General features: G+C 39.0%; 1 protein-coding gene across 1 annotated transcript in view; it reads right to left on the bottom strand.

The window, feature by feature from the left end:
• PTPRQ (protein tyrosine phosphatase receptor type Q) overlaps positions 1-26586 on the bottom strand; it is a 199396-nt gene that overhangs the window by 81645 nt on the left and 91165 nt on the right. Inside the window, exons 32-40 of the mRNA XM_054027278.1 lie at positions 25036-25218; positions 24083-24184; positions 21736-21856; positions 19190-19350; positions 16911-17056; positions 5328-5496; positions 4186-4479; positions 3584-3859; positions 1699-1850 (exon numbers count right to left, since the gene is read on the bottom strand). Coding sequence (XP_053883253.1) covers positions 1699-1850; positions 3584-3859; positions 4186-4479; positions 5328-5496; positions 16911-17056; positions 19190-19350; positions 21736-21856; positions 24083-24184; positions 25036-25218 — 1604 coding nt within the window. The remainder of the gene's footprint in view (positions 1-1698; positions 1851-3583; positions 3860-4185; positions 4480-5327; positions 5497-16910; positions 17057-19189; positions 19351-21735; positions 21857-24082; positions 24185-25035; positions 25219-26586) is intronic.

The following is a 26586-nucleotide window of genomic DNA, read 5'->3' as shown; positions in this document are numbered from 1 at the left end:
GAGGGAGGAACAGGAAGTATAAAAAGCGGGTCCTGGAGCTCAGCTGGGCTGCAGCCCCTGAAGGAACCAGATGCCTTTTGCCTGCCCCTGAGCTGTGAGACTGCAGCGGACCCCTGCGGTGCAAAGGAATGGCCAGAGCTGCTGGAGCCACCTGCTGACCAAGCCACAGAGCAGGTGCTGGGACTACCATAGGCCTTCTATCCAGATGAAGCGAAGGACCCCCTGTGGATCCAGGTTCAACTTGAAGTGAGCGGAGGAAGTGGCTTTGGGGCAGTCAACCTTAATCTGGCTGCATTGCTGCCAGAGACCCGGTCAGCGTGTTGCGGCTGGATTCCCTGCTGACCCAGTGGCAGACCACTCTGCCACTGTTAGGGCTCTGGGCTGGGATGCAGTGGAGTCGGGTGGGCCTGCGTCCCCCTACCCTTGCCACCTCATCCCTGCGGTGACAGTCCCTCCTCTTTAGGCCAAGAAGCCTATGTTCATCGGCCATCTGCCGGAGCTAAGATGTCCAACCCTCTTGCTGCTCGGCCCTGAATACGGACCCGAGCCATAGACTCCTTACGGCCCTGTCCTGACTAAGGGCTTGGCCCTGAGTACAGGTGCAAACTACAGACTCCTTGCTACTCCCACCCTGACTGCGGGCCGGGACCCATAACTGTTTGCTCCTTGTCCCTGATTGCAGGGTAGAGACCCCAACTGACTACCGCTCTACCCGGACAGTCGGTCACAGCCACAGGCTGGCTGTTGCTAATTTCCTAATTGTGGATGACTCCCAGTGACCTAGTGAGGCGGAGTAGTCTCCCATTGACCCAGAGAGGGAGGGACCACTGCTAACCCACTACAAGCTGCAGTCTCCCTCTGCATAAATTGGTCTGCCTGTCCCACTGCTGCACTCCACACAGTCTGGTCTCTTGCATATACTACTCTTCTTCTGACAACGTGAAGGAAGCTTTGTGTGTGGCAGAAACATCTCAGCAGAGTGCCACTGCTGGTCTCTATCACATTTAACTGTCATGCAGATTCTGCCTACTGTTGGATTCCATCTGGCCTGTTCTCAGATGTGTAATGGAGGAGCTTTCACAGGTCCTGCATAATGGCAAGCAAAACGGAATTCCCTGTGCACAGATGTAGAAACTGCTCTGTCCCTATTCTATCAGGACCACATAATGTCCCCCGCAACTCCACAGGATCCTGGACACTCCTTCATGGGTTGTAGTAGCAGACTGTAAATGCCTTGGGGCAGGAACTGTCTTTTCAATTACACATACGTGCAGGGTCTAGAACAATGGAGCCTGGATCCCTGTTTGGAACTGATTACTGCAATACAAAGAAATAACAGATGCATTTCCTTGCGTGGTGAGTGGCCCCACAACAGACATTATATGGCTGAGGGAGAAGGAGTGTGAACCTCCACACAATCCCTCACTGTGGACTGTATCTAAGAATATGATTTAGTCCACAATATACATGCATTTCCATAACATCTTTAATCAGTGTCTTTTATGAAGAAACATTAGGGGGGAAACTAAAATCACCTCATCTAAGTTATGAGTTCATATAATTTTGATTAATGCAGGACATACCTAGGCATATAAAATGCCTTACATATTTTTGGTTTCGAGACATGAGTCAGATAGCCAGAAAAATAAAATATATTTTTTCAAATACGTAAAACACCACTAAATATTATAAACATACCTGATAAACTATGGTATGACTCTTGTTTTCATGAATCTTAAAACTATAGTTCTTAATAGCACCATTTGGCTGAGGACTTGGCCTCCATTTTAGCCACACAGAGTAGGCAGTATAGTTGAAAATAGCCAAATCCTGAGGAGGTGCTAATGGCACTGTGGGAGAAAATGCTCATTAGTTTAAATGTATGATGTTAATTTTAGGCAAATATGAATACTTTGTAGGAGCAAAAGATCATAAAGATTCATTACGCATTCGTGTCTGAGCTTAACCGAACCAATCTAGTACTGCTACACTTTTAACAAAGAGCTCCCAACAACTCCTGAGTCTTGCCCCATTTGCCTGTTATAAACTCTATTTACCAAAGGTGCATGTTGTTGGAGAAAGTAAGGGTGAGGAAAAGGATAATCTATTCATGTTGTCTGTCATTTAAACAAAAGCATATTTTCATAACCAAGGAAGCATGAAAATATTTGGCAAAAAACAGAGTAGATCAGAGGTTCTCAAACTGGGGGTTGGGACCCCTCAGGGGGTCGCAAGATTATTACATGGGGGTCACGAGCTGTCAGCCTCCCCCCCAAACCCCGCTTTACCTCTAGCATTTATAATGGTGTTAATTATATTTAAAAGTGTTTTTAATTTATAAGGGGGGGGGTCGCACTCAGAGGCTTGCTATGTGAAAAGGTCACCAATACAAGAGTTTGAGAACCACTGGAGTAGATGCACTTATAGAATCATAGAAATGTAGGACTGGAAGGGACCTCACTAGGTCAACTAGTCCAGTCCCCTGCACTGAGGCAGACTAAGTATAACTAGACCATTCCTGACAAGTGTTTGTCTAACCTGTTCTTAAAAACATCCAATGATGGAGATTCCACAACCTCCCTAGGCAATTTGCTCCAGTGCGCCAGAGAGTATGAAAGAGACTTATTAGATCACATACTCCATCCCAAAGGGCCTCTAGACTATTTACTAAAGTCTTATCTAGCACTTCAATCAGTCTAGTTTGAAAGGTACACAATCAAAATATTACATATGTATCCTAAAATATTGTACCTACTATTGTTACTAGTAGCATCTAAGATTACTAGAATTAAAATTAGAGCTTTCATATATATACACACATTTTCCCCCTCTTCTTTGTGCATTTTTATATATATCGAGTAGGATGGCAGTGTGCAATGTAATCTGAAATAGAACAAGGAGTGAAAAAAAACCCTGTAAGGGTCTGTAAGTATTTTTAAGGAATATTTTCCTTTTGGAGGTGAGGGTGGGGTGGGTTGTTTGTTTTTCCCCCAAAATAATTAACACTTGACAAATTATGATGCATTCCAAAGGCAAAAAGAAATTGATTTTCAAGTATTCTTATGAGCCCAAGGCTACAAGTAATCTCTAGGAAAGATAATTTAGCACTATAATGGGTGAATTCTGCCAAACGCAGAGAAATCTCACATGCTTCCTTTCAATTTGGTGGCAGAATTTTTAAAAGGGGCTCCTGTGAGCCATTGAATGCCACCATTCTTGGGCACCTCAAATTTATTTTCTTGTGTAATTTGAGAAATGAACTATTATGGGCCCATACTAGTGAGAGTTAAATAGCCTTTTGGTCAGAGTGTGTCCTCCCCTACAGTAAAACCTACAGGCAGAGTGTGGACTGAGGACGAAATCCCAGAATTCCCTCTAAACTCATCTGCCAGATGTTGCAGGTTTGTCTCCCTGCCTTCTACAGAAGCAGTGGTGTGTCTGGCCCCATGCCCCAAGGATTTTAGAGGCTCAACCAAGATAGGATCAGCCATGTAGAAGCCCTACATCTCTGCACCAGCTCTGGGGTCCTCTATTTCATACATTTATTTCCAAACAGCATGATAAGATTTTATTTATCACTCACCTGACTCATCCGTGTAAAAGTTAAGCGTAGCATAGGGACCAAGTCCTCTGATAGTTCTTGCAGCAGCAAAAATACTATACAGTGTAAATGGTAAAAGATCTTCTAGGATGATAGAATTATTGGAGGTAGACCAAGAATCATTCCTTTCTGGTCCATATAACTTTAAATCATAACTCATTATGATACCATTTGGTTGGAGAGGAGGCTCCCAGGACAACATAACTGAGGTAGATGAAAGATTCTTATACGTTCTGATTACAGGTGAAGATTCAGGGACTATAACAAGAAATGAGAAAACAAACAGAAAAAAACCTAAGTTATCCCACAAAAAGGTGAATTATGGTGGAAAATATCTTTAAATATCAATTAACTTTGTTCTCTTATCAATGCTAACTTCTACTTCATGGCCTCAATGAAGCACTACAATAAATCTGCATGACAACAGTTATTGTGGGTTGCTTTATTAGTTAATTTAACAAAAAAAATTAACAAGTACATTAGTAACATTATTTCATAAGAAAACAACCTAATGATCAAAATTTTTAGAAGGCTATTTGCTGTTAATAAAATTCTTTAGGAATTAAAAAAAATCCTAAACCTACCATCTTCTTCAGTTTTGATGTGTAGTTTCACAGTGTGCATTTTAGAAGATCCCTTCACTGTTGCTGGAATGATTTTCAGAATATAATCGGTGTACTTCTCCAGCTTATCCAAAAACATGCTTGTATTGTAAGTAATGAGAGACAATATCTCACTGTCTGTTTGTGTATCCCATAAACTTAGTGAAACGAGGAAGAAGACTATACCATTTGGCTGGGATGGTGGAAGCCAGCTTACATTTATAGCAGTTGAAGAAACATTTTGATATGTCAGACTTTCAACAGGGCCATCTGGAACTATGGATTAATAAGCAAAAATAAATATATCTGTTAGTTTCATAACTAAATAATAACATAATATTTTATAACTAATAACAAAAATAAACACTCAAAGTGTTGCTATTAGATCAACTTAATCTTTAACATTATGTATTCAATGTTTTATTACATTATTTTTGTGTCTATAAATAAAACAAGCTTTTCTTTGATCATCTATGTTTTGATATCAAAAACAAAGCATCTTGAATGTATATATACGTATCTATTTGTAGTTAATGTTAATTATTAAGGGGAGAAAATCTTTGTGATAGTTTAAGACAGATTTTCTCACTCTTTGTGCCCAGAGAAGAAAAACTGCTTTTGATGCTACACTACAAAGAGAAGAGACTCAATGGATCAAAATGTCCTTTAGGAAGGGTTAAAGATTAGTTGCTTGATAATTAAGCTTACTCTCAAATTGTCATGAAAACTAGATGGGCCAAAGAGAGGCTGAACTGTAGGGTTTTGTATTGATAATGGTTATCCTGATAGTTAAGGTGGAGAAAATAATGGTGATAGGTTCAAACTGGAACTTGGAGTTAAGAGTCTGCTCAATCTATTGACACAAAGAGGTCTCCTTCAGATACTAATGCTAAGGTTCATGAGAATGATCTATCCCCATTCTAGGCATAGGAAATACCATCAAACCCATGCAAAGATAAATGCTACAGTATGGTAAACAGTTTTTTAAAATGGCATTCACTGTAGTACTTCTTTTTAACCTTTTCATACCAAAGAATGCAATACTTTTTAAAAGTTCTAGAACTATTTCATAATGAAAAGCTTGGATGTACATTTGAAAATTTAAAATAGAGATGTTTACATACTATCTTGATCTGTATATACGTGTATTATCTCACTGGTCTTGTTTCCATTTCCAAAGGCAGTGTCTGCAGTTAACCACACAGTATAGTAGCTGCATTTTGCCAAATTGTCTAATACTGCAGACAGAGATTTATTGTCAACACCACTGTCAATGTCTTGGCTGGTGAAATTCTAACGAAAAGAAAGGAGAAGGATATCATCTTTAATCATTTACAAACAAATTGGTATTTCTTTGTTACTTTCATTTTCTCTATCTATCCATCCATCCATCTATCCATCCATCCACCCACACAACTCATTTTAGACCATTTACTAATCATAAACAGACACTTCAATTCTCTAATGCTCAAGTCAGCCACACTGATTCCTGTTTAATGCAGTCAAATAAATAATTGTATCTTTTCTATCTAGTTTCCTATCTAGACATTACACATTTATATGGCTGAGTCTCTTTCTAACTTGGCTCTGTTTACACACTATTTCTTTTTTAGAAAAAATATTTGGTAGAGTGAATGTATTTATGCATATCAAGGGGGGAAAAACAGAAAGTGTACCAACTATAAATTATTGACTAAAAGATACCCCACCAGGACTAGAGTACCTGACTTTCTTGAGTATTAATGTCCAACACTTTACTCAAACTGATAGAGACTGTTACAATAATTGAATTTTACATCACCCACCAGAGGGAACCCATGCATTCCTTTGCTTATAACACCACCAATTTGGAAATAGAAGAGAAAAATCAATTCATTTTTATGTAAGAGCTATTAAATTCAAATAAGCTCAATGGGTCAAATCCTCAGTGACTGTAAAGGAAGATGACCCAGCAGAACCAGTGCAATTCTGCAGTGGCCCAGGAATTAGGGACCCTATTTAGGGGACATGCAGTCATGTGGACAGTCAGACTCTGCCTTGCCAGGACTTCTTGTGACTCTGCCTAGTATTCAGGGTTCAGAGACAGGTCCCATTCTAGTGGACCTGTGACTACGCATATCTACCAGCCACTCTTCCCTATAGAACAGTGAACGTGTGCACCAGTGGTCAGGACTAACACAGTCCTTATATTTTAGAGGCAGCTGTGACATGTCCTCAGGGGGACAGGATTCTTCCCAAGCTCCTGTAAAGTGCACAATCCAGCCATTTGGGCTGCTTCTTAGTTCCAGTATTTGGCCCCACAAGCACCAACAGTTCTTTAAAATCAGAGTTAACTTACTGTGGTTTATACCTTGTTAAAAAAAAAGGGGGGGGAGGGCAGGGATAGAAGGGGGGAGTGAAGAAGTTTCTTTGTTTTTAGCACTATATATTTAGAGAACTAGCTGACTTACTAAAATGAGATTTTTTGTGTGTGCGCACATTTGAAGATGAAACATTACGAAATTGCAAAAAATGGCAATAACATATATTTCTGAAAGAGGCACTGTGATTCTTTATCAATTTGGCTGTGACCTCTCCTGTGACGGCTTTTGGTTTTCAACAAATAATCTTAATGTCTATTACCCCTATGTCATAATACACATGTTTAATTTTACATTTGACTAATTTCTTTACTTTCATGCTGGTGAAACTATTTTACTTCTGTGAATAACAAAGGGCCAAACTCCCATTGACTTCAGTAGGATTTGCCTGTGAATATCTGAAGGCTGAATTTAGCCCAAAGTTATTACAGTGAAACATGAAACATCCTACATTGACAGCACTGGAAACCAAAGTCCTCTTCTGGTACATTGAACAGGTGCAGCACAAATGGAACAATAAAAGTGTCTCTATGCCAGCCCACTAATGCACCTGAACCCTGACTTGCAATTTGTCTATATTAGGAAAAGAGGACGAGGGTAGGTCAGTTACCCAACAAGTTAGCTAATCCAGACCTAACCAAAACCTTTTCCCTAGTGTAGATGCAAGTTAATGCCTTTTGCCTCAATGTAGCTCAGTAGTTCTCAAACTTTTCATACAGCAAGCCTCTGAGTGCGACCCCCCCCCACACGTTATATATTTAAAACACATTTATTATATTTAACTCTGTAATAAATACTGCAGGTGAAACAGGGTTTGGGGGTGGAGGCTGACAGCTCACAACCCACACGTAATAACCTCACAACCCCCTGAGAGGTCACGACCCCCAGTTTGAGAACCCCCGATGTAGCTGATTAAAGTTAACGCTAGTGGGACTCTCACTTTGAACTTGTGTAAATGACTATACAAGATTCGGGGCAATGGAGAATCAGGCCCAACATACTTAAATTAAATTTTCTGATGTCCAACTATACGAAGATAGTGACTCACCTGTGAATGAGAGCACCATTCCCTTTATTTTTGATGCAGGGGATCAGACAAAGGGCAGGAATTAATTCCCTGACTTTTAAAGATAAAATTTCCAAGTACTGAAGAGAGTTTAAACTTCTGGATTTAATAGTTCACCAGCTATAAATCTCATGCAAAGCTTTAAAAATTTACCTTTATATTTTCTCAACAGTTTTGCATTTGGGCATAGAATGCTATAGCTAACCTACCTGAAAGCTATAACACTATTTGGTGGTTCACTGAAACCCTATTTTGAAGGGAGTGTAATTGTAGCCGTGTTGGTCCCAGGATATTAGCGAGACAAGGTGGTGAGGTCATCTCTTTTATTTGACCTTCTGTTGGTGAGAGAGACAAGCTTTCAAATTGTAGAGAGCTCAATGTGGGTCAAAAGCTTGTCTCTCTCACCAACAGAACTTAGTCCAATAAAAGACATCACCTCACCTACCTTATCTATCGATTTACAAGGTAGACCATTTAGTCTGGCAGCCAAGGGGCAGAAAACTCTAACTCATGATATGACAAAATATTAGAAAAGCAGGCACAGATAGCGAGGGGTGAGGGTGACACAAAGAGCTACTGGGATGCAATTTGCAAAATAATGAAACTTGCACTAATTGTATTCTGGGGATTTATCATTATAGGACATTTTACGATTAATTCTGGCTGCAGAGGAGAGCAAACTGCTTAGGACTTCTTGGCAAACTGAAGCTACAGCTGAAAAAAATTCTTCTTCTGCTTTCTTCCTTAATCAACACACAAAGAAGTTTTGGAATAGCAAAGTATCATATTATTAAGAGCAGATAAGTGTAAGCAATGCACATAACCAATGAAAGGATTTGCAGAAAACAACATTCTTCTTGGCCCAGGAAGCATTTCCAGTTACATAATGTCATAGCCAGTGATATACGGACATCTCAGAGCTTCTAATCTTAAGAGTAAGCTTGCGTCACTGCTTTGCTAGTATCATTTCTTTCCATTCTCCCTTGCTCTGGGCTTGTCTTCACTGCATTGTTAGTTCCAGTTAGAATACTTGAAGTACTACACTTGTGTTAGCCTAGGTTGAGCCCACATGGCAAAGGCTACCTCAGTCATCCTCAAGTTACTGTGTGCACATGGTTGCAGTACTGACTCAAGCAAAGGAGTTTGCCTTCTGGGGGCATAACCCTTAGTTCTTAGCACTGCACTATTCCAAGCCGTTCCTTCCAAACTTCCATGATGTATTTCAGGAAACCATTTTTTGTCCCTCCTAGCCATATGGGTTGAAGTAGTGTTCACCTGGCAGCTTACTGCAGCACCTCACTTCCGCACGTGTTGATTGTCTGCATTCTGTTGGAAATCCAAATCTTGAACAATGGATCCATGGCTTTTTCTCAACCAGCTATCCTAGTCCCCATGCCGGGTTTACGGTGGCAGAGGCAGCTGGTGTGAGGCAAGAGATGGCAGCTCCAGGGGCCCAATCCTTTCCCCCCATCCAGCTCCTAGTTCCCCTGGCTGGGTAGGAGCAGCAGAGGTAGCTGGTCTGTATCAGTGTTCCCACATAGGAAAGATTTCTCTTAAAGTGCATTAATTGTGATGGTGATGCTGGAATAAAAATGTGTTGTTAAGTTCCCCTCCCTCTCTAGTGCGGCCAAAGCACTCACAGAAACAAAGGATTCAACAAAGAAAGATTTTATTCAAAATAAATCACACTAGCAGTCCTTCTGCTTTAAGCCAAGTGTTATGCACCCAAGTGGCACTGTGCCATGTCACATATATGGAGAGGGCACGTGGTCATCACTCCACCATTGTTACATGGGGGTGGGGTGATGAAGGTAAACCTGACCATGGAACTGGCGGACCCCCTATCCTGGGGTCACTAGCTGCAGCTTGTGGGATCATGGAGGAGAGTGTGTGGTTGTAGGATGAGGCTGGTGCTGAACCTGGGCTAGTACAGGGGCCAGGTTGTTCTGTCACCTGCTGGCCATAATGCTCAGAAACATGACCATTTGCTTCTGACTCTCCTCACACTGCTGCTGGGTGTCTTGCTCTTACATGGCATGGTCATGGGCAATGTACTAGGTCATCATGAGCTCTTTTCTTCAGCATCCTCTCAGCTGCAGTCTGGAATTGCCACTCCTGCTCCAGCATTTCCCCCTCTGAAGCAAGAAAAGGCAGTGACACCTTCCACCAAAGTCCTTATGCATCTCCATCAGCAGTCTGTCCCTTGTCTTCCTCCTTCTGCTTTCTGATTCAGTAGCCTGGCACTGACAGTCAATAACCTTCTGCAACGGTGGGTGATATGTACTTGTGCAGAAGGGCCTGTAAAGCAGAGAAACAGTATATAAACCTTCTGTCCATGGTAAAAAAAAAAAAAAAGGAAAATATCTTCCCTTTAATTTTGTGCATCGCAGCAAGGTATAAGCTGAAACCTGTATCTCAAGGCCTCCACTCCGCTCCATAACCAATACTCTCTCCTTTGCTAACTTCCAGGTTTTCTGATCATACCAACAATATAAGTGCTTTACATATCCTGGGAACAGTGGTATGGACTGCCTCTAGTTCCAGCTTGAGAGAGTGCAAACTACTATATATGCACCCGGCAATTGCTTGCACTCAGCGCCAATCCTGCCTTCATGGGCATTTGTATACTTGTATTAATAATGCTTGGTTTGTGCACATACAGCAGTGGGTTTTACAATAAATCTCTGTTAATTTCCCTGCTTGGAATCCAGCTTGGATCCTATGTAGATGCAGGGGGGAGGAGGAATTGGAGACTGGGGTAGGGGTGAGGCATAATGATAGTTGTCACACCCAGCAGGGACGGTAGAGGCACCATTAATGGGTGCCCAGGGGTGGAGTGGGAGTAATGGTGGTTTCCCATGCCCATCAAGGAATGCAGACACATCAGTAGCTGAAGCACACCCTCTGAATGCCTGGGGGGAAGGATGGAGGCTGGGAGGGGGAAGTGGAAATGGTGGTTTCCATGTCTAGAAGGGAAGCTATAATTAGCATTTGCCTGCCCTCTACCACACAACATTCTCCAGTAGAGACTGGTCCTACACAGGCAATGACGAGCCCCTTATGCCTTTTCTCCCCAACCATAACAACAATGGCGAATTGAGTCCTCACCTGGCTGAGACAACACTGGCTCATCTGCCGTTTCCTCCCTGTCCCATTTCTCTCTGATCTGTTTCTCTGTTTCCTCTCTGGAGTCCTGGGTGAGTTGGAGTGGCTGTGGCATCCACTGGTGACCATCAGCCTCCACCTCACCTAATTTCACTGTGGCAGGCGACAGTCCTGGCTCTGGGTCATCCTAAAGGTCCTCCATCCTCAGTCAACTTCCCCAGGGGCCTTTGATCTGTCCAGGGTGTAAATGGGTTCCGTACTTGGGGCACTGGAGAACACCCAGTTGAACTGCTTGTAGTGCAGTGAGCTTGTTGAGGTCTCCCCAGACTTGGAGTTCTGGTCCATTGCCCGGTGGTACAGTGGCTTCAGGGATTTGATAGCAGAGCTAGAACAAACACTAATGATGTGGAAAGCCCCGTGCAAAGCAGGGGTCTGAATGTTGAAGTGGGGTATTTATGCTGGCTGCAGATAACCCCTGGCCTGAAGGCTGGGTGGATAGACACAACAAATAACCTGGGCTGGAAATTTTGGGAAGGCATTAGGGGACTCCCAGCATCTGAGTTACTAGTTCAAGATTCAACAGCACTCAGGTGTCAACCCATACCCCCTTATGGACTAGATGGCTTGATTGTAAAACACACTTAATTCGGGCTAGAGATTTTTGTACATGGATGCAAATTGGGTTAAGGACAACATTCAAGTTATACCTCGAGCTTACACTGAAGAAAAGACAAACCCTCCCTATCTCCTGGCTCTTTTTCACTTTCTGTATGTCTGTACGCGTAGTGAACAATAAACACCTGGTAAACCATAGGATGCCATAACGCATATTCCAAGAAAGACAGAGAATGGAAAGAAACAATGTTACCAACAATGCTACTCTAACCTTCACTCTCTCAAGGTTAGGATCACTAAGTTGAACATCAAGAGGCAATCTCAAGGAAAACAAAAAATAGTACTAAAATTTCAATTATATGGATAGAAATGTCTGGATGAATTAGTTAAAATTACATATTCACTTGAAAGTTTGGTGCCTACTCTTGATACTAGTGACCCTCACTAATTATGATACTGAAAAACATTCTTTTATTTTCCTCTATTTTTAAAATTTGTTTATTTTGAGTATTTAACAGTAGTTCACTATTTCAATGGAACCACTCAAATGCTTTAGTTAAGCACATGCTTAAGTGCTTTACTGGATGTGGGGGCCTGTGGGTATAATTAGCTTCACTGTTCTGTGGATACTCTTTTCCCAGGGCCTGCAAAAAGAGTGTTCACCAGTAACAGCAGCAGCCAAGCTGGAAGTGATACAGAGAGAGAGAAGGCAGGAGAGTTCCTGGAGAAACAGAAAAGAGGGGCAGGGCAGAGGAGGGGGCCGCAGCATGTTTGATGTTGTTGCTGTCAGGCCCACCCAAAAGATGCTTATAAACACCAGCGAGGAGCAGAAATATCTTGATAATTTTTTTATTAAGGAATTTTAAAAATGCATGATATACTATTTAAAGGAGGCTCTAACATAATCGTTTTAAAAATAATTTAGTTTAAACAAAATCAAGGGAATAGTATGCCCTTTAAAACTTCAGTTAAAATGCATTTAAGTTACTCAAAAAAACTTTAAATTACCAATATAAATATGGAAAAAGAGGTTTGGTTAGGTCATTCACCTTAAGAGAAAAAGATTTAAACTCAGCTAGAACATCAGTCTGTAAGTTTATCTGTAAATAACAAATACATTAAGGCAGAGCTGAGTTTTGGACCCGATGAAGCCAACAGCCACAGGACTCCTAGCTTTCAGAGGAGCTACACATGTAAAGGAGAATCTCAACTTTCATTAAGACAAGCATGGGTCAGATCTTCTGCTGGTGTATACTGGCATAGCTTCACTTCCATCAATGTGGCTCTATCCATTTATGCCATCTGACAATCTGGCTCTGGGTTTCTAGTAATTTTCCTTGTAAGTATAAACTGATCACTAGGGTTGAAAGGAACGAGCAGCTGAGCACCATTTCTGCAGTAGGAAACTGAGACCAAAGATTTCCCTATCCCAGCACATACTTATGTAAAACTAGTCAGTTAAATTTGAGGTATATTCCAAATAATCATCTCTTTAATCCTCCTTGCAAACCTCAGGTCAGCTCTGTGCATATGTGACACTGGTGTGCAGGAATAGGTAATATTTTGGAGGTAAAAAAACTGTTTTGCAGGTCTGCCCTAAGAAAGCTATTGCCAGCTCTGATTAAAGAAATACAGGATTTAGTAAAACAGGACAGGCATTCAGTTCATTTCTAAGAACATGGAAAAGAACACACATGAAGTGTTCCCTAACTGGTAAAGGCAGGTAATTGTGAAGATGTAGGATCAATTTTCAAGGTAAAAAAAGGCTCTCCCTACTTGAAAAGCCCAAGTTAGCTGGGCTTCTAAACTCTCTGGCATAGTGTTTGAATCATTTAAACAAAAAGTATCTTTAGCAAAAAAAAAAAAAAAATGAATACACCATCATTATCTTAATTGTGGCTTGCTTCTAAATCAATGATCAAATATGGAGATAAGGGCATTACAAACTTTTAGCAATTACCGTTAACCAAAGTAGAACTAAAAAGCTAGAGCTAGTGATAGAACGTTGCCCACTTTTTGTAGAGGAGAATCAATAAACAGCTATGTGTACTTGTTTTCAACCACAGAAGAGATGGTTTGTAGAATAAAGTATATGGATAGATTTCTTTCTTTACACAAGGTGCCAGGTAAAGAATATATGGAGCAACCAACAAAGTTCCTAAAATTGTAATATGTAGAAATTATATGGTGGAATGACATCTCTCACTATGTTTTTGTGTTTTATTTCTGAATTTTTATCATGTAAAAATTCATGAAAGCTGTTTAAACAGAAATAAAAAGTGATGTACGGAATCTGGACTGGTACTGATCATCATAGAATAAAATGGATTCAGAAAAATGGCTGCATCAAGGTATGCGCTTTTAGCAAACCACATTAGAAGTTATGATCAGTTAGAAGCATACACTGGGCATGCAGTAAGCACCGCTATGAAAAATGAAACGTGGACATGCAAAATGTGCCAAGGAAAAAAGTAACAGATTAAAAACATTTAAAACCAAACTTTTTCAAGATGAAAAGGTTAAACAGTCCTTCAAAATGAAGGCTGTAACTGACATTAAATGCCAATTTGAAGTCTGGGTTTCTCTAAGGTCATAGCTTCACATTGTGCCATCGCCCATTCACCCTATTCTCAAAGAGAATAAGATACTTATGCTTACCCTGGCCTGCTAGCAGGACTAGCAGATAAGAGGAGCAGAAAGGATGATTTGATGTGTATGCTTACAGTCATATTTCAGATAGGCATGCACCCATAAACTCAAACCCAACTAATAGGTCTAATTTTACTCCTAACAGACTGTGTGACCAAGGTACTTCTAGCTAACTCACATGCTAATTATTACATTGTGAATTCCTTGGGGCATGAAATGAGTCTTCTCTATGGCTCCCATTCTGCAATCAGATCTACGTGGGCAGAAACTTACACTCATGCAGAACCCCACCAATTTCAATGGGGCTACACATGAGTGCAAAGATTGGCCTGCACAGAGCAGATTGCAGGAGCAGGGCCTATATTTGCAGAGTGTAAACATATATCTTCAGGAAAATAAATATCTAAATCCAGTAAGCGCTAACTGTAAAATTATGCCACATAGATCAGATTTCTTGTTTTGTACTTTGCTGTCTTCATAACCTTACATTTCTTCATTTTCTTCCACAAACACAAAGCTTTTAACCAAAAATTTATTAAGGAAAATTATATTTTCTTGAATTATATTTGCATATAGTAATATATAATATAATAAAATAAAGAACAAATCAATTATAAAAACAACAAGGAGTCCAGGGGCAGATTTATTTGGGTATAAGCTTTCGTGGGTAAAAAATCTCACTTCTTCAGAGGCAAAAAAAAAACGCATTCAAAAACAAAACAATGTAAAACTTTAGAGCCTACAAGTCCACTCAGTCCTACTTTTTGCTCTGCCAATCGCTCAGACAAACAAGTTTGTTTACATTTGCAGAAGATAATGCTGCTTGCTTCTTGTTTATGTCACCTGAAAGTGAGAACAGGCGTTTGCATGGCACTGTTGTAGCCGGCGTTGCAAGATATTTATATGCCAGATGCACTAAAGATTCATATGTCCCTTCATGCTTCAACCACTATTCCAGAGGACATGTGTCCATGCAGATGACCGGTTCTGCTCAATAACGATCCAAAGCAGTGCAGACCGATGCATGTTCATTTTCATCATCTGAGTCAGATGCCACCAGCAGAAGGTTGATTTTCTTTTTTGGTGGTTTGGGTTCTGTAGTTTCTGCATCAGAGTGTTGATCTTTTAAGACTTCTGAAAGCATGCTCCACACCTCATCCCTCTCAGATTTTGGAAGGCACTTCAGGTTCTTAAACTTGGGTCGAATTCGGTAGTCATCTTTAGAAATTTCACATTGGTAACTTCTTTGCATTTTGTCAAATTTGTAGTGAAAGTGTTCTTAAAACAAACAACATGTGCTGGGTCATCCTCCGAGACAGCTATAAGGTGAAATATATTGCAGAAAGCAGGTAAAACAGAGCAGGAGACATACAATTCTCCCCCAAGGAGTTCAGTCATAAATTTAATTAACGCATTATTTTTTTAACAAGCGTCATCAGCATGGAAGCATGTCCTCTGGAATGATGGCCGAAGCATGAAGAGGCATATGAATCTTTAGCACATCTGGCACATAAATATCTTGTGACGCCAGCTACAACCGTGCCATGTGAACGCCTGTTCTCACTTTCAGGTGACATTGTAATTAAGAAGTGGGCAGCATTATCTGCCATAAATGTAAACAAACTTGTTTCTCTTAGCGATTGGCTGAACAAGAAGTAGGACTGAGTGGATTTGTAGGCTCTAAAGTTTTACATCGTTTTATTTTTGAGTGCAGTTATGTAACAAAAAAAATATATTTGTAAGTTGCACTTTCATGATAAAGAGATTGCACTACAGTACTTGTATGAAGTGAATTGAAAAATACTATTTCTTTTGTTTATCATTTTTACAGTACAAATATTTGTAATAAAAATAATATAAAGTGAGCACTGTACACTTTGTATTCTGTGTTGTAATTGAAATACATATATATGAAAATGTAGAAAAGCTTCAAAATATTTAATAAATTTCAATTTGTATTCTATTATTTAACAATACAATTAATCGTGATTAATTTTTTTAACTGTGATTAATTGACAATTAATATATATCATGCATAAAGTTAAGATGAGTCTGAGAAGTACCTACACAATAAACCACATCCTAATCCCCAGACTGGGGGAGGGATAGCTCAGTGGTTTGAGCATTGGCCTGCTAAACTCAGGGTTGTGAGTTCAATCCTTGAAGATGCCACTTAGGGAATCTGGGGAAAATTCAGTACTTGGTCCTGCTAGTGAAGGCAGGGGGCTGGACTCGATGACCTTCCAGTTCTAGGAGATAGGATATCTCCATTAATTTATATTTTTTATTTATTCATAACTGATAAACAAATGCATTTCTTCCATAATTTAAAACAGTGTAGATTAACCTCATTTGTCTTCTATGTTTTAAAATAATATGTTATAATTATGTTAGAAAGAAAAATTGTTTTCTGCAGAGACATTTACTAAGGAGTAACAGACTATGAGGCAGTATTCTATCCTTCCCTATGGCAACACTATCTTCTGATTTTCATTATTGCTCAAAAAATACATTAAAAACATATAAGAATGTCATTTCACTAGGCACATATCATTTCACTTTGCAGCCTAGAACACGAGATCATTTATTCTACATGAAATGTACTCTATTTTTTTTGGTATGCATTAGTCCGTTCATGCTTAATAGCACAAATGCTCCTTGAGATGCATAGGAATTTTGAAATTGCAGGATACCACAAATATAATTTCAAGGTGAGGGTTAGGCTAATGCACTTATCCCTTTAATAATATGCTAAAAATCAAAATTATCTGGTAATGAGGTGGGAATGAAAAAAGAATATGACATTAACTGTACAGTTGGTTTAATCTTTTATGATACATTAAAGATTCAAAGAAAAGTAAATGCATTTTTCTGTACTAAAATCCACCAAAATGATATAAAAAGAAACTTACCTTTATAAAAATTCCTGAATTATTTTTGTAATAAACTGAATAATATTGTATAATCCCATTAGGCCTTTGAGGAGGGGACCAGAAAACCATTATTGATGATGCAGTGAGGTTTCTGTACATGACATCTTTTGGTGGATCACTTGGTGCTGGAATAAGATTAAGATTTAGCTTATGTAACATAAGTTTTTGTGCTTTTTATTACCCAAGATTTAGACTTTATTGACTTGAAAAAATGTTATATTAAAGCATAGATCCTGTTTCTGGAGGAGGGTGGGAAAGGTACAATTGAACTAATGGCTACCAATACACTTTGAAAGCCCTGATTTTCAAAGACATTCATTTTTCAGAGAGAGTCAAAGACATGCTACATTTACATGCACAAATCCAAGTTTATGCACTCAGTGAACCTATGCAACTGGAGATGTGTAAGTGCGTGTACTTACTGTTTTATGCAAATATAAATCCGAATTCATGCATATGCACAAAGCATTACGCATGCATGCAATCTTCTTAACAAATGTGTTTCATGTGTATACAGAGTCCTTTATGCGTGTTTCATTAACTAAAATAAGTTTTTCACACTTTTTACTACCATTAGCATTGTAGAGCCAATACAGCTAGGGAACTGTGAGTTAGATTCTATTCTAGCTCACACCATCATTCACAGAATTATTGACTAAGATACTGATCCTACAAATGACTATGTGCAGAAAACTCCATGTGCTTATTCAGAACCACACTTCGGCCACTAAGGCTCACAAAGGTGCAGAGAAACATGCACACAGTTAATTGAAGGATAGGGACCTAAGTTTCAGTGACAGAATTGTTATTATTGGTGACATCAGAGCCAGAAAGGAACTAACTTGAATTTCAAAGCTAAGTGTACAGTGTTGCCTCCTAGAAAAAGACCTTTAACTTCTGAAGTATATGAAATTCATTGGGATCAAATCAACTTGGAATCCCATAATGCCATGTTTATAAAACTGCTTTCAGACTACAACCACTTTACACCTGTGTTTGTGAGAGAGACACCCTAAAACTGTCAGGGTTTTCCTTCTCAGGACCTTATTTCACAGCCTGATAGAACAAAGGGCAATAAAACCAAACTCTCCTCTTTTTACTTCATTTCAAAGAGCAATATAAAAAGACTTTTAAATTTAAATGTCTTGCAGGAAAATGTAGTGCTCTGTTTGATGAAGAGACATTAGACTAGGGTTACCATATTTCAACACTGAAAAAAGAGGACACTCCACGGGGGCCTGGCCCTGCCCCAACTCCGCCCCTTTTCCATCCCCGGCCCCACCCCAACTCCACCCCAACCCCGCCCCTTCCCCAAAGCCCCTACCCCAACTCTGCCCCCTCCTCTGAGCACCCTGCATTCCCCCTCCTCCCTCCTGCTCTGATCTTGGTTGGGGGTTGCTAAGTGCTTCCCTGCTCCCCACTAGCCCTGCAGCCTCTGCGCCCCCTGCTCCTGCAGCCTCTGTGACCCTTGCTCCCCACTCGCCCTGCTGCCCCTGCACCCCCCTGCCCCAGCAGCCTCTGTGACCCGTGCTCCCCACTTGCCTTGCAGCCCCTGCACCCCCTGCCCCTGCAGCCTCTGCGCCCCCCACCTGCCCTGCCCCTGCAGCCCCAGACCCCTGCAGCCTCTGAGACCCCTGCTCCCCACCCGCCCTGTAGCCCCTACCCCCCCCGCCCCTGCAGCCTCTATGCCCCCGCCTGCCCTGCTCCCCCACTCACCTGGCAGCCTCTGCCTGCTGGAGGCTTCAGATGCTCGGCAGCACGAGTCCCTTCAGCCCCGGCCGCAGCTTCCTTCCTGCCGCTGAGCACGTTCCCCGGCCTGTCTGTCCCCGCGGGAAACAGCTCCCGCGGCGCCGGGTTCCGAGCTGCGCGGGGCCACAGGAAAGGTTCCCCAGTGGCCGGGGGGGGTCCCCGCCTGCGAGGGAAGCCCGAGCCCCCCCCCGTTCCCCACTCGAGCATTGTAGCTGGGGCAGCTGGGCTGCGCTGCGGACCCGGCGGATCGTGCTGGGCGGACCCTGGCTTATGCCTCCCTATTTCCCCGGACATGTCCGGCTCTTTGGAAATTCCCCCTGGACAGGGATTTGAGCACCAAAAAGCCGGACATGTCCGGGGAAATCCGGATGTATGGTAACCCTACATTAAACCCCCATTGGAATCGCAGCTTTCGCCTAAGTTATTTTATACATTTAAATAAGGTTGATACAAACTTATGGATGCAACTATAGATTATTTGTATGATTTATTATTATACATAAGCTTACCTCCTTCAGAAGTTCTGAAGCTTATAATGCTACTTTTTATGTTTCCATCCCCAAATCTGGTACTTGTTGTTATATAAACTTTGTATTCATTGTTATTTTCTAGGTCTGTGAACATCAGTGATGTTTCTGTTACATTAACACTTCTTTTTGACATTGTATTCCTAAAGAAGAAAATCATTACATATATACATTTTCATGACAAAACTGCAGCATAGTATAATACATTTTACTAAAAATACCACAGAAAACAATATTGTCATATACAGAAACTCATAAAATAGAAATAGAACTTTCATCTACTGTAAATCCATTATATTATTCAAAAAATTATCAAAGATGTTGAGTTTTAAAAGGCACTTCTCACAAATCAAATAAGAAACAAGCCTTAGCCAAAACTACAGAAATTCATTAGAGCTAGATAGTTAACACAACTGAGACCAACATTTTCTTAAATTCCTGTAACTTATAAATATTGTATTTCTTACAAGAAAACCATTAAAAACTGATAGGTTTTTTTTTTTTTTTTTTTTTTTTTTTTTTTACTATTAGCTCACATTTGAATTCTTCATTGTAGATTCCTGGCTTCATTTTGTGAGAAAAGTTGCTACATTTCCTACAGCTAATGTAATATAGTTGTTAGAATACTTAGATAAGTTTTCTTCTACACTTTCAAATGGCCCGCATTCACTATCTTTGCCTCTTTACATGGTATTAGGAAGCTCTTGCATTAGTTATATCCGCTGGAAAATGTTGCCACTAAGAAAAGTTTTGGTTCAAGAGCTTGTTTGCCGTATCAGCCCTAGTAATTAATTATGATGATTTTATAGCACCTAAAAATGTTCTAAATAATTTAAAAGACAAGGGATGAAATCCTGGCTCCACTGAAGTCAGTGGGAGTTTTCACCCAAGGTCCTTACCTCAAAGAGCTAATGGCAATCTAATTTTAGATGTGAGAGGGTATGTGGGGATAAGACACAAGGGAGTAGATGGAGAGGGTAAGGACAAGGGTTACATCAGTGAAGTTCTGTGGTTACTTAATTTAGGCATCTGCAGATCTAGATGGTTCAGTTAACAAGTTATTGAAAAATTATTAATAATGATACATTCTGTAGTAATCACAGATATAATAAGTCTTAAGGAAGGATTTTAATAAAGAGGAAGTTCTTTTATCTTGAATATCCTTAGGTCTTTAAACACAGTATGCACCAAAACCATATTCCTTAACATGAAGGAGATCTGTTTGTGCTACAAGTTCATCCACAGTTCAAAGTTCTCCACAGATGCAGATGACATTAGCACTTGCCAGTACAATGGAAGGAGTGGTGGAAATTTATACTCTTTATACTCTTCTGGAGAGTGGGATTACTTGTGTTCATCTTACCGCTATTTTAAAGCAGACGTTTATAACTAAGAAAAAAGATAAAAATTAGCTACCGCCAGGAGAAACTTTTAGGTCACTTTTAAAAATAAGGAGTACATATTTAGTAGTAATATATCTATAAGAACTCCTCAGCTGTAACACAGTACCATTTTGCATACATAATTTACATTGATTGCATGGTATGTATTTCTGTAGCTATTTGCCCTTATGCATTGGGTAACGGCAATAGAAGGGCACAGCATAAATACAATAAATAACTGTAATCAACAATCAAAATAAACAAATCAACATGTGGCAATCCCCAGTAAAGGCAATATGTAGGGCTTACAAAAGGAAGCTATGACAAATCTTTAGAACAAGTAGTGTTCAGAAGAAGAGAGTGAAAAAAAGTTTTAAACTGGGATTTAAAATGACAATAGTCTTTTTTTGAAGGAGGAAGAGACAGATTCCAAGAGGCACAAATAAATATAATATAATATAATATAATATAATATAATATAATATAATATAATATAATATAATATAATATAATATCCAGCACTTATAATGAGTGTTATAACAGAGTTGAGAAGAAGACAGATACGATGGCATAGTAACAAAGTATTGGGAAGTGTTGAAGTAGCAGGAAACATGATGTGTACAAAATATCACGCTGGGTGGTACTAATGTCAGAGAGTGGACAAGGACTGCTATCACAACTCCTTGCTTGCTCAGACCACTGAATGGGAGCTAAAACAGCATTTTTCAATGGTTCTTGGCCATATCCATCCAATCAGGAAGATATTTGTCCATCTTTAGCTGGAAACATTAGCAGACCCCAAACAATAGTGTTTGTTGGTGTCTTATTTTATCGTTAATTAGACCCCAAATGGTCCAATTAATATGTGAGGATGGGAGATCACCCAGCTAATTTAAATATAAACTCATTTTGCAAAACCAAAAACATTTGAAAAATATTTTAGATGCTTGCAAATCATTTAATTCTACAATTTTCACATACCCATATTTAGAATGGCATTTGTGTATATGAAAGTATTTTAAGTAACTATATTTTAATATTCACTCTCAAAAATGTATATTCAACAAGGTCTATAAGAAAAACCTTACATTCCTTTTAGATTACAGATTAATATTTATCCTCAGAACTATTTCCAAAAAATCTTACCAGACATGAACTGTGTAATAGAGGATAATTCCATTTGGCTCCAGTGGTTGTTTCCATGACAACTTCACAGTGACACCCGACAACTGTTTTACCGAGAGGGATTGTGGAGGTGAACTAGGAGCTATAAAGTGAGAGTGCAGAACACAACAACTTGTTAGACAGCTAAGATCTGAGTGACATGGTTAAATGCAGTATCTTTAAATAGGATTTTAATTATTTGTGCTAGGAAGTGAATTATGGAAGCACACAGGTACAGTATCCATATCAAATGGTGTTATAGCCAGGCTTCTTTACTTTTTCAGCCAGATGATAAAGGAAGATTTTTCATGGTAGTGTTAAAACATCTGTTTCTGTGATTCAATGGAAAAAAATATTTCATGAGAAAACAGAGCAATGGGTTTGTCACACTGATTCACCTACTGTCCAAGTATATTATTGTAATTTTTCCCTTCTAATAAAAGCAAGAGCTTTTTAGGTGTGAATGTATATAAAATATAACAAAATAGTTCCCCTGAGGAGAAGTGGAGCTGGAAATAATTATATGAAGCACCAAAAGATGGGAAAATTGATGAGCATAGCATTGAGAGATGATAAAAATGTGGGATACCATGCAGAGTTAAATCTTTTCACTCCATCAAATAAGGAACACATTCATACATTTAACATGTCATGAAAGAAAATATACATGTATTCAATGAATGAGACAACTGAAATTCATTCTAAGATGAACACCAGACAGCAGTATAATCACTAAGTACTGAGATAGCATAGCTAAACAAAAACGTTATAATACATTTTCATTTCATTCTAATTAAAATATTTTAAGGTTTATGCAAATGTTGCTGTGGTGAAAATGTATCTGTATGTATGCTTAGTAATAATGATATTTTTCACTAAAGTGTTATTGAGGAAGTAAAACTGTTAATTTTTTTTCTGGACTACCAGATAAAGGTATTACACTATGCTGTAATGTTAACATTACTTTTGTTGTTCAAATTAAACAAAACAGCATCATGTACTAAAAATTCAGGTCATGGCTGTGGTCATGCATGGAAATTGAGAACATAAGCATAGCTATTAGCAAATCTGTGAAGCATTCGATCTGATGCTCTGAACAGTGTGTACTTTGGAGTAAGATACATGTGGCGTATTATAAATATTTTTGTTGCTCTTCCTTTAATTGCACTGTCTTTCTCAACCACAGAGGACAGCATAAATGTTTTAAACATCTTACTCTCAGTACATTTTGGAAGAAATCTTAATTTTGCCTGAACAAAGGCTTAATAAAGTCCGTGAATGCCTGTATTTACTGGTAATAAATAGTGACAGCTGTATTTAGTGTTTACTTGCTATATTATCCTCGGTAGCCCTACAATAAAAGGTCTATCAAATACTGAATTTCACATGTCTCTGGCATTTCTTGATTCTAAGATATTATTTGTCTTTAACTCATAGATCTCCTTATTCAGCTAAAAAACTCTTTAGTAAAATACAGAATGAATGTTTGCTCTAAATAAAAAACATTTTAAACAAATGGCATAAATTTATATAATTGAACTGTTTTTGGTGTACTATAGCAACATTTATATTGAGCAATGTAACATGGTATGGATTGTGGATGAGAGCCTCTGGCCACTTTTGGAGTTTTGCAGAAATGCACCACCACAGCAGGAACCCCCAGAGGAATTGTGTCTAACGGGATTGAGAGGGAGCGTAGATGTTAAATCATTAAATAAAGCATAGTATACACTCTGATAATGTATAGCCAGCTCTGCTGGCTAGTATGGAGGGCAGTGCCCTGGCCCTACCTTTGACTCACCCCTCCATGCTCAATTTGGAGTGTCTAGTGCCACTGATTAGGTCCTTTGAGCACTAACACAATACTAATAACTATAACTATAAATTCATCAATTTAGAAGAGCCAAAGACTCTAAGCACAAGAACTATAACTGTTCTAGGTCCACGTGCTGGGAGGCAAAAGGAACGGGGGTCTGTGCTTTCTCCATTCGTCCACTTTTACACCCAGGCAGAGACAACCTCCATCTGACTTACTGCTGCCCTTCTGTAACAGTAAAATAGTAAATAGACTAAAATAGTAACAGTAAATTAAGGGTTCTTAAAAATGGAAGACACTGATGAGATATAAGAACAATAACAGTGTTGCTTTCCAAATACAAATATTGTGATTTGACATAAAACTTATACTAATAGAGGTATTAAAGAATAAAGATAAATCTAAATGAAAAGTGCCTATATAAATCAAATGTACAAAGACATCTGAAACAAAGTTTAAGACTTCTCCACTAGAAGTGGACAATGATATATTGTAATTTCTTCTCTGACTTACCATCTTCATTAGTCAATATGTTTAGAGGTGCACTACGAACCCCTTCACCCTGGCTAGTGCTTGCAGACACCTCAACTGTATATTTGGTATATTTCTTTAAACCTAAAGAAAGAAGAATGCAGTAAACTGTTTTATAAATTCTGAGAAGGATTTCAGTGAATATTTTTTCTTAAAAATAGTTAAAAAACACTTTTGAGTACATAAGTAGGCAAAAGTGCTGAGCATCTCACAACTTCCACTGACCTCAAGGTTGATATTAGATGTGCCAAATATGTTTTAGAAGAATTTTTTTAATGATTTTTTCTGAGTCCCGCAGCATAAAAATGTTTTGTCCAATAACACCTAAGATTGGAGACCAATTTTCTGCTGAACACAGTCCACATGTGTAAACTTTTAAGTGGAAATTACCCTTTTAAAGTATTTCAGAAACTGGGACATCCGCAAAATCAGATTTATAACTGAAATTAAGTCTCAACTTTAGCCATAATCTGAAGTATTTCAATATCTTCTAGTTTTACAGGAATGTGAAGGCATCTGTTTTTCTTAATATAGAAATCTGCATGTTCATATAATTAAAAAATCATTTTGTTCCATATAATGGATTATTGTGTTTAAAACGGAAGTGTTAAAATTAAGACCCTGATCCCACAAATACTTATACATGTGCTTAATTTTATACATTTGAGTAGTCCCACTGAAGTCAATGAAACTAAATCTGAGAGTGTTTTCAGGATCAAGGTCTTAGTATTCACAATTAGTACTAAATTTAGTGTCAGTGGTGGCTATCTTTTTGAAAAGTGCCATCTAATGACATTGGCATATTAAAGTCAAGGTTGTAAACATTAAGTTTCCAGAAGCATTAAATATTTCCTTCTGACTGGAATTTGTCAACATGAACTAGACAACATCAACCAACCAGGACACTATCAAGTTTCAGATTGTTACATACTGACCTGTAATACTTATCGTCAGAAGAGTAGTGTTTATGATTCTTAGCTCAGTTCCATTAATCCTCCAGAGATATACAGTGTACTTCTGTATAATCCCATTGGGAACAGATGGTGGAAAAAATGATAACTCTACTTCTGTAGATGAGATGTTCCTGTAGGTTATGTTTTCTGGTGCACTATCAGGAACTGAAAGAGGAAAATTCAGACTTAAAAAAAGAGTCAAGTCAAAGTTTTGGTCATTACTTAAGCAATAAAAAATATAGTATATTGTAAATATTTGATCATTTTTTACTAAAAGTAATCATTTAATATTTTTACAAGTTGAGCTGCAAGGTCAAAGAGACATGAAAAATGTATCTATAATATATAATGCAATTATCTGTATAATGAGGTTTTTTAAGTACAGCCTTTAACAAATTGGTGGAATCCTCTTGACAAATGAACTAAAGACCTTCTCACTTCCCCCCACCCTGTGATGCTGAGCTTCCTCCCTGACACCTTAGTAGCTATCACCATGAATTTCCAACTTGGCTCTCTCTCAAGAGACTCTTCATTGATGTGCTGCCAATATTTTAACAAATGGTTTCCACTAACATTTTTTCCATTTGCCTTTGCTGCTCCACATGCTTGCAAAGAGGTAGGGACTGAGCAATCTTTTAATTTGTTTTCCCATTAAAAAAAAAACATGTTTTCCCAGATCCCAGAACCAGGGAGGGAGGCACCAGCACATGATAACATTGTATTATCATTTTCTGAAACAAAATACAAATATAATATAAGTTTGGTTATCACTGCACAGCTTTCAGTTTGTGCAGTTTGACAAGGTAGAGGGGGTAAATGGGTTTTACAGGAGTTCTGAGTATCCTCCCTAGGAAATATTTTGAAAATACCTGCCACTTGATGCAACCCATTGCATTCAAAATTCAAAACTTTTGCTCTTCAGATATATTTGTATGAACCCCAGAGATAAGTCACCTCTGGCTAGGAGGATTTAGCAGTATCCAGAGAGGGGATGAATTCCATCAGAGGCTGGGAAATCATTCTAAACATCCTCCTAGTTTAGTGGTGGAATTTTAATTAGGATCTCTCAAACACAACAATGCTTCAATAGGTCCCAGTTCCCTCCATACTTTCAATCTGAAAATGCCTGCCTTCCCTGTGATACATCTCATCTCTGAAGATCTCATAATGAATGTTTTCGCAGGTTCTCTTCTAGTTCTGGATTCAAACCTATTGTTCTGCATCCATTGCACCCCCAAGAGAAGAGGAAAGGAGCACCTGAGGTTATAAGGAATGATCTGAACCTAAAATAAATTTGTTTAGTTTAAAGAATGGGTGAAGGTTTCCAACATTTTTTTTTAAACACATGCCTATTAATAATGCACTTCAAGTATAAGTTTTTCAGGCCTGTTGCTAAGTGTACAATACTTTCTTGAACACATTCCTTATCAGGTAAAATCCACTGTATGATGCAATGTGTTCATCTACAAATGGTGGTAACTAGTAAGGGAGGGAATGACCAGCTAGAAGGTCTTTGGCAGTTATTTATTACAG

The sequence above is a fragment of the Malaclemys terrapin genome, chromosome 1 (genome assembly GCF_027887155.1).
Source record: "Malaclemys terrapin pileata isolate rMalTer1 chromosome 1, rMalTer1.hap1, whole genome shotgun sequence".
NCBI lineage: Eukaryota > Metazoa > Chordata > Testudines > Emydidae > Malaclemys > Malaclemys terrapin.
Note: the sequence above shows the minus strand (reverse complement) of the source record. Positions and strands in the feature narration are given on the sequence as shown.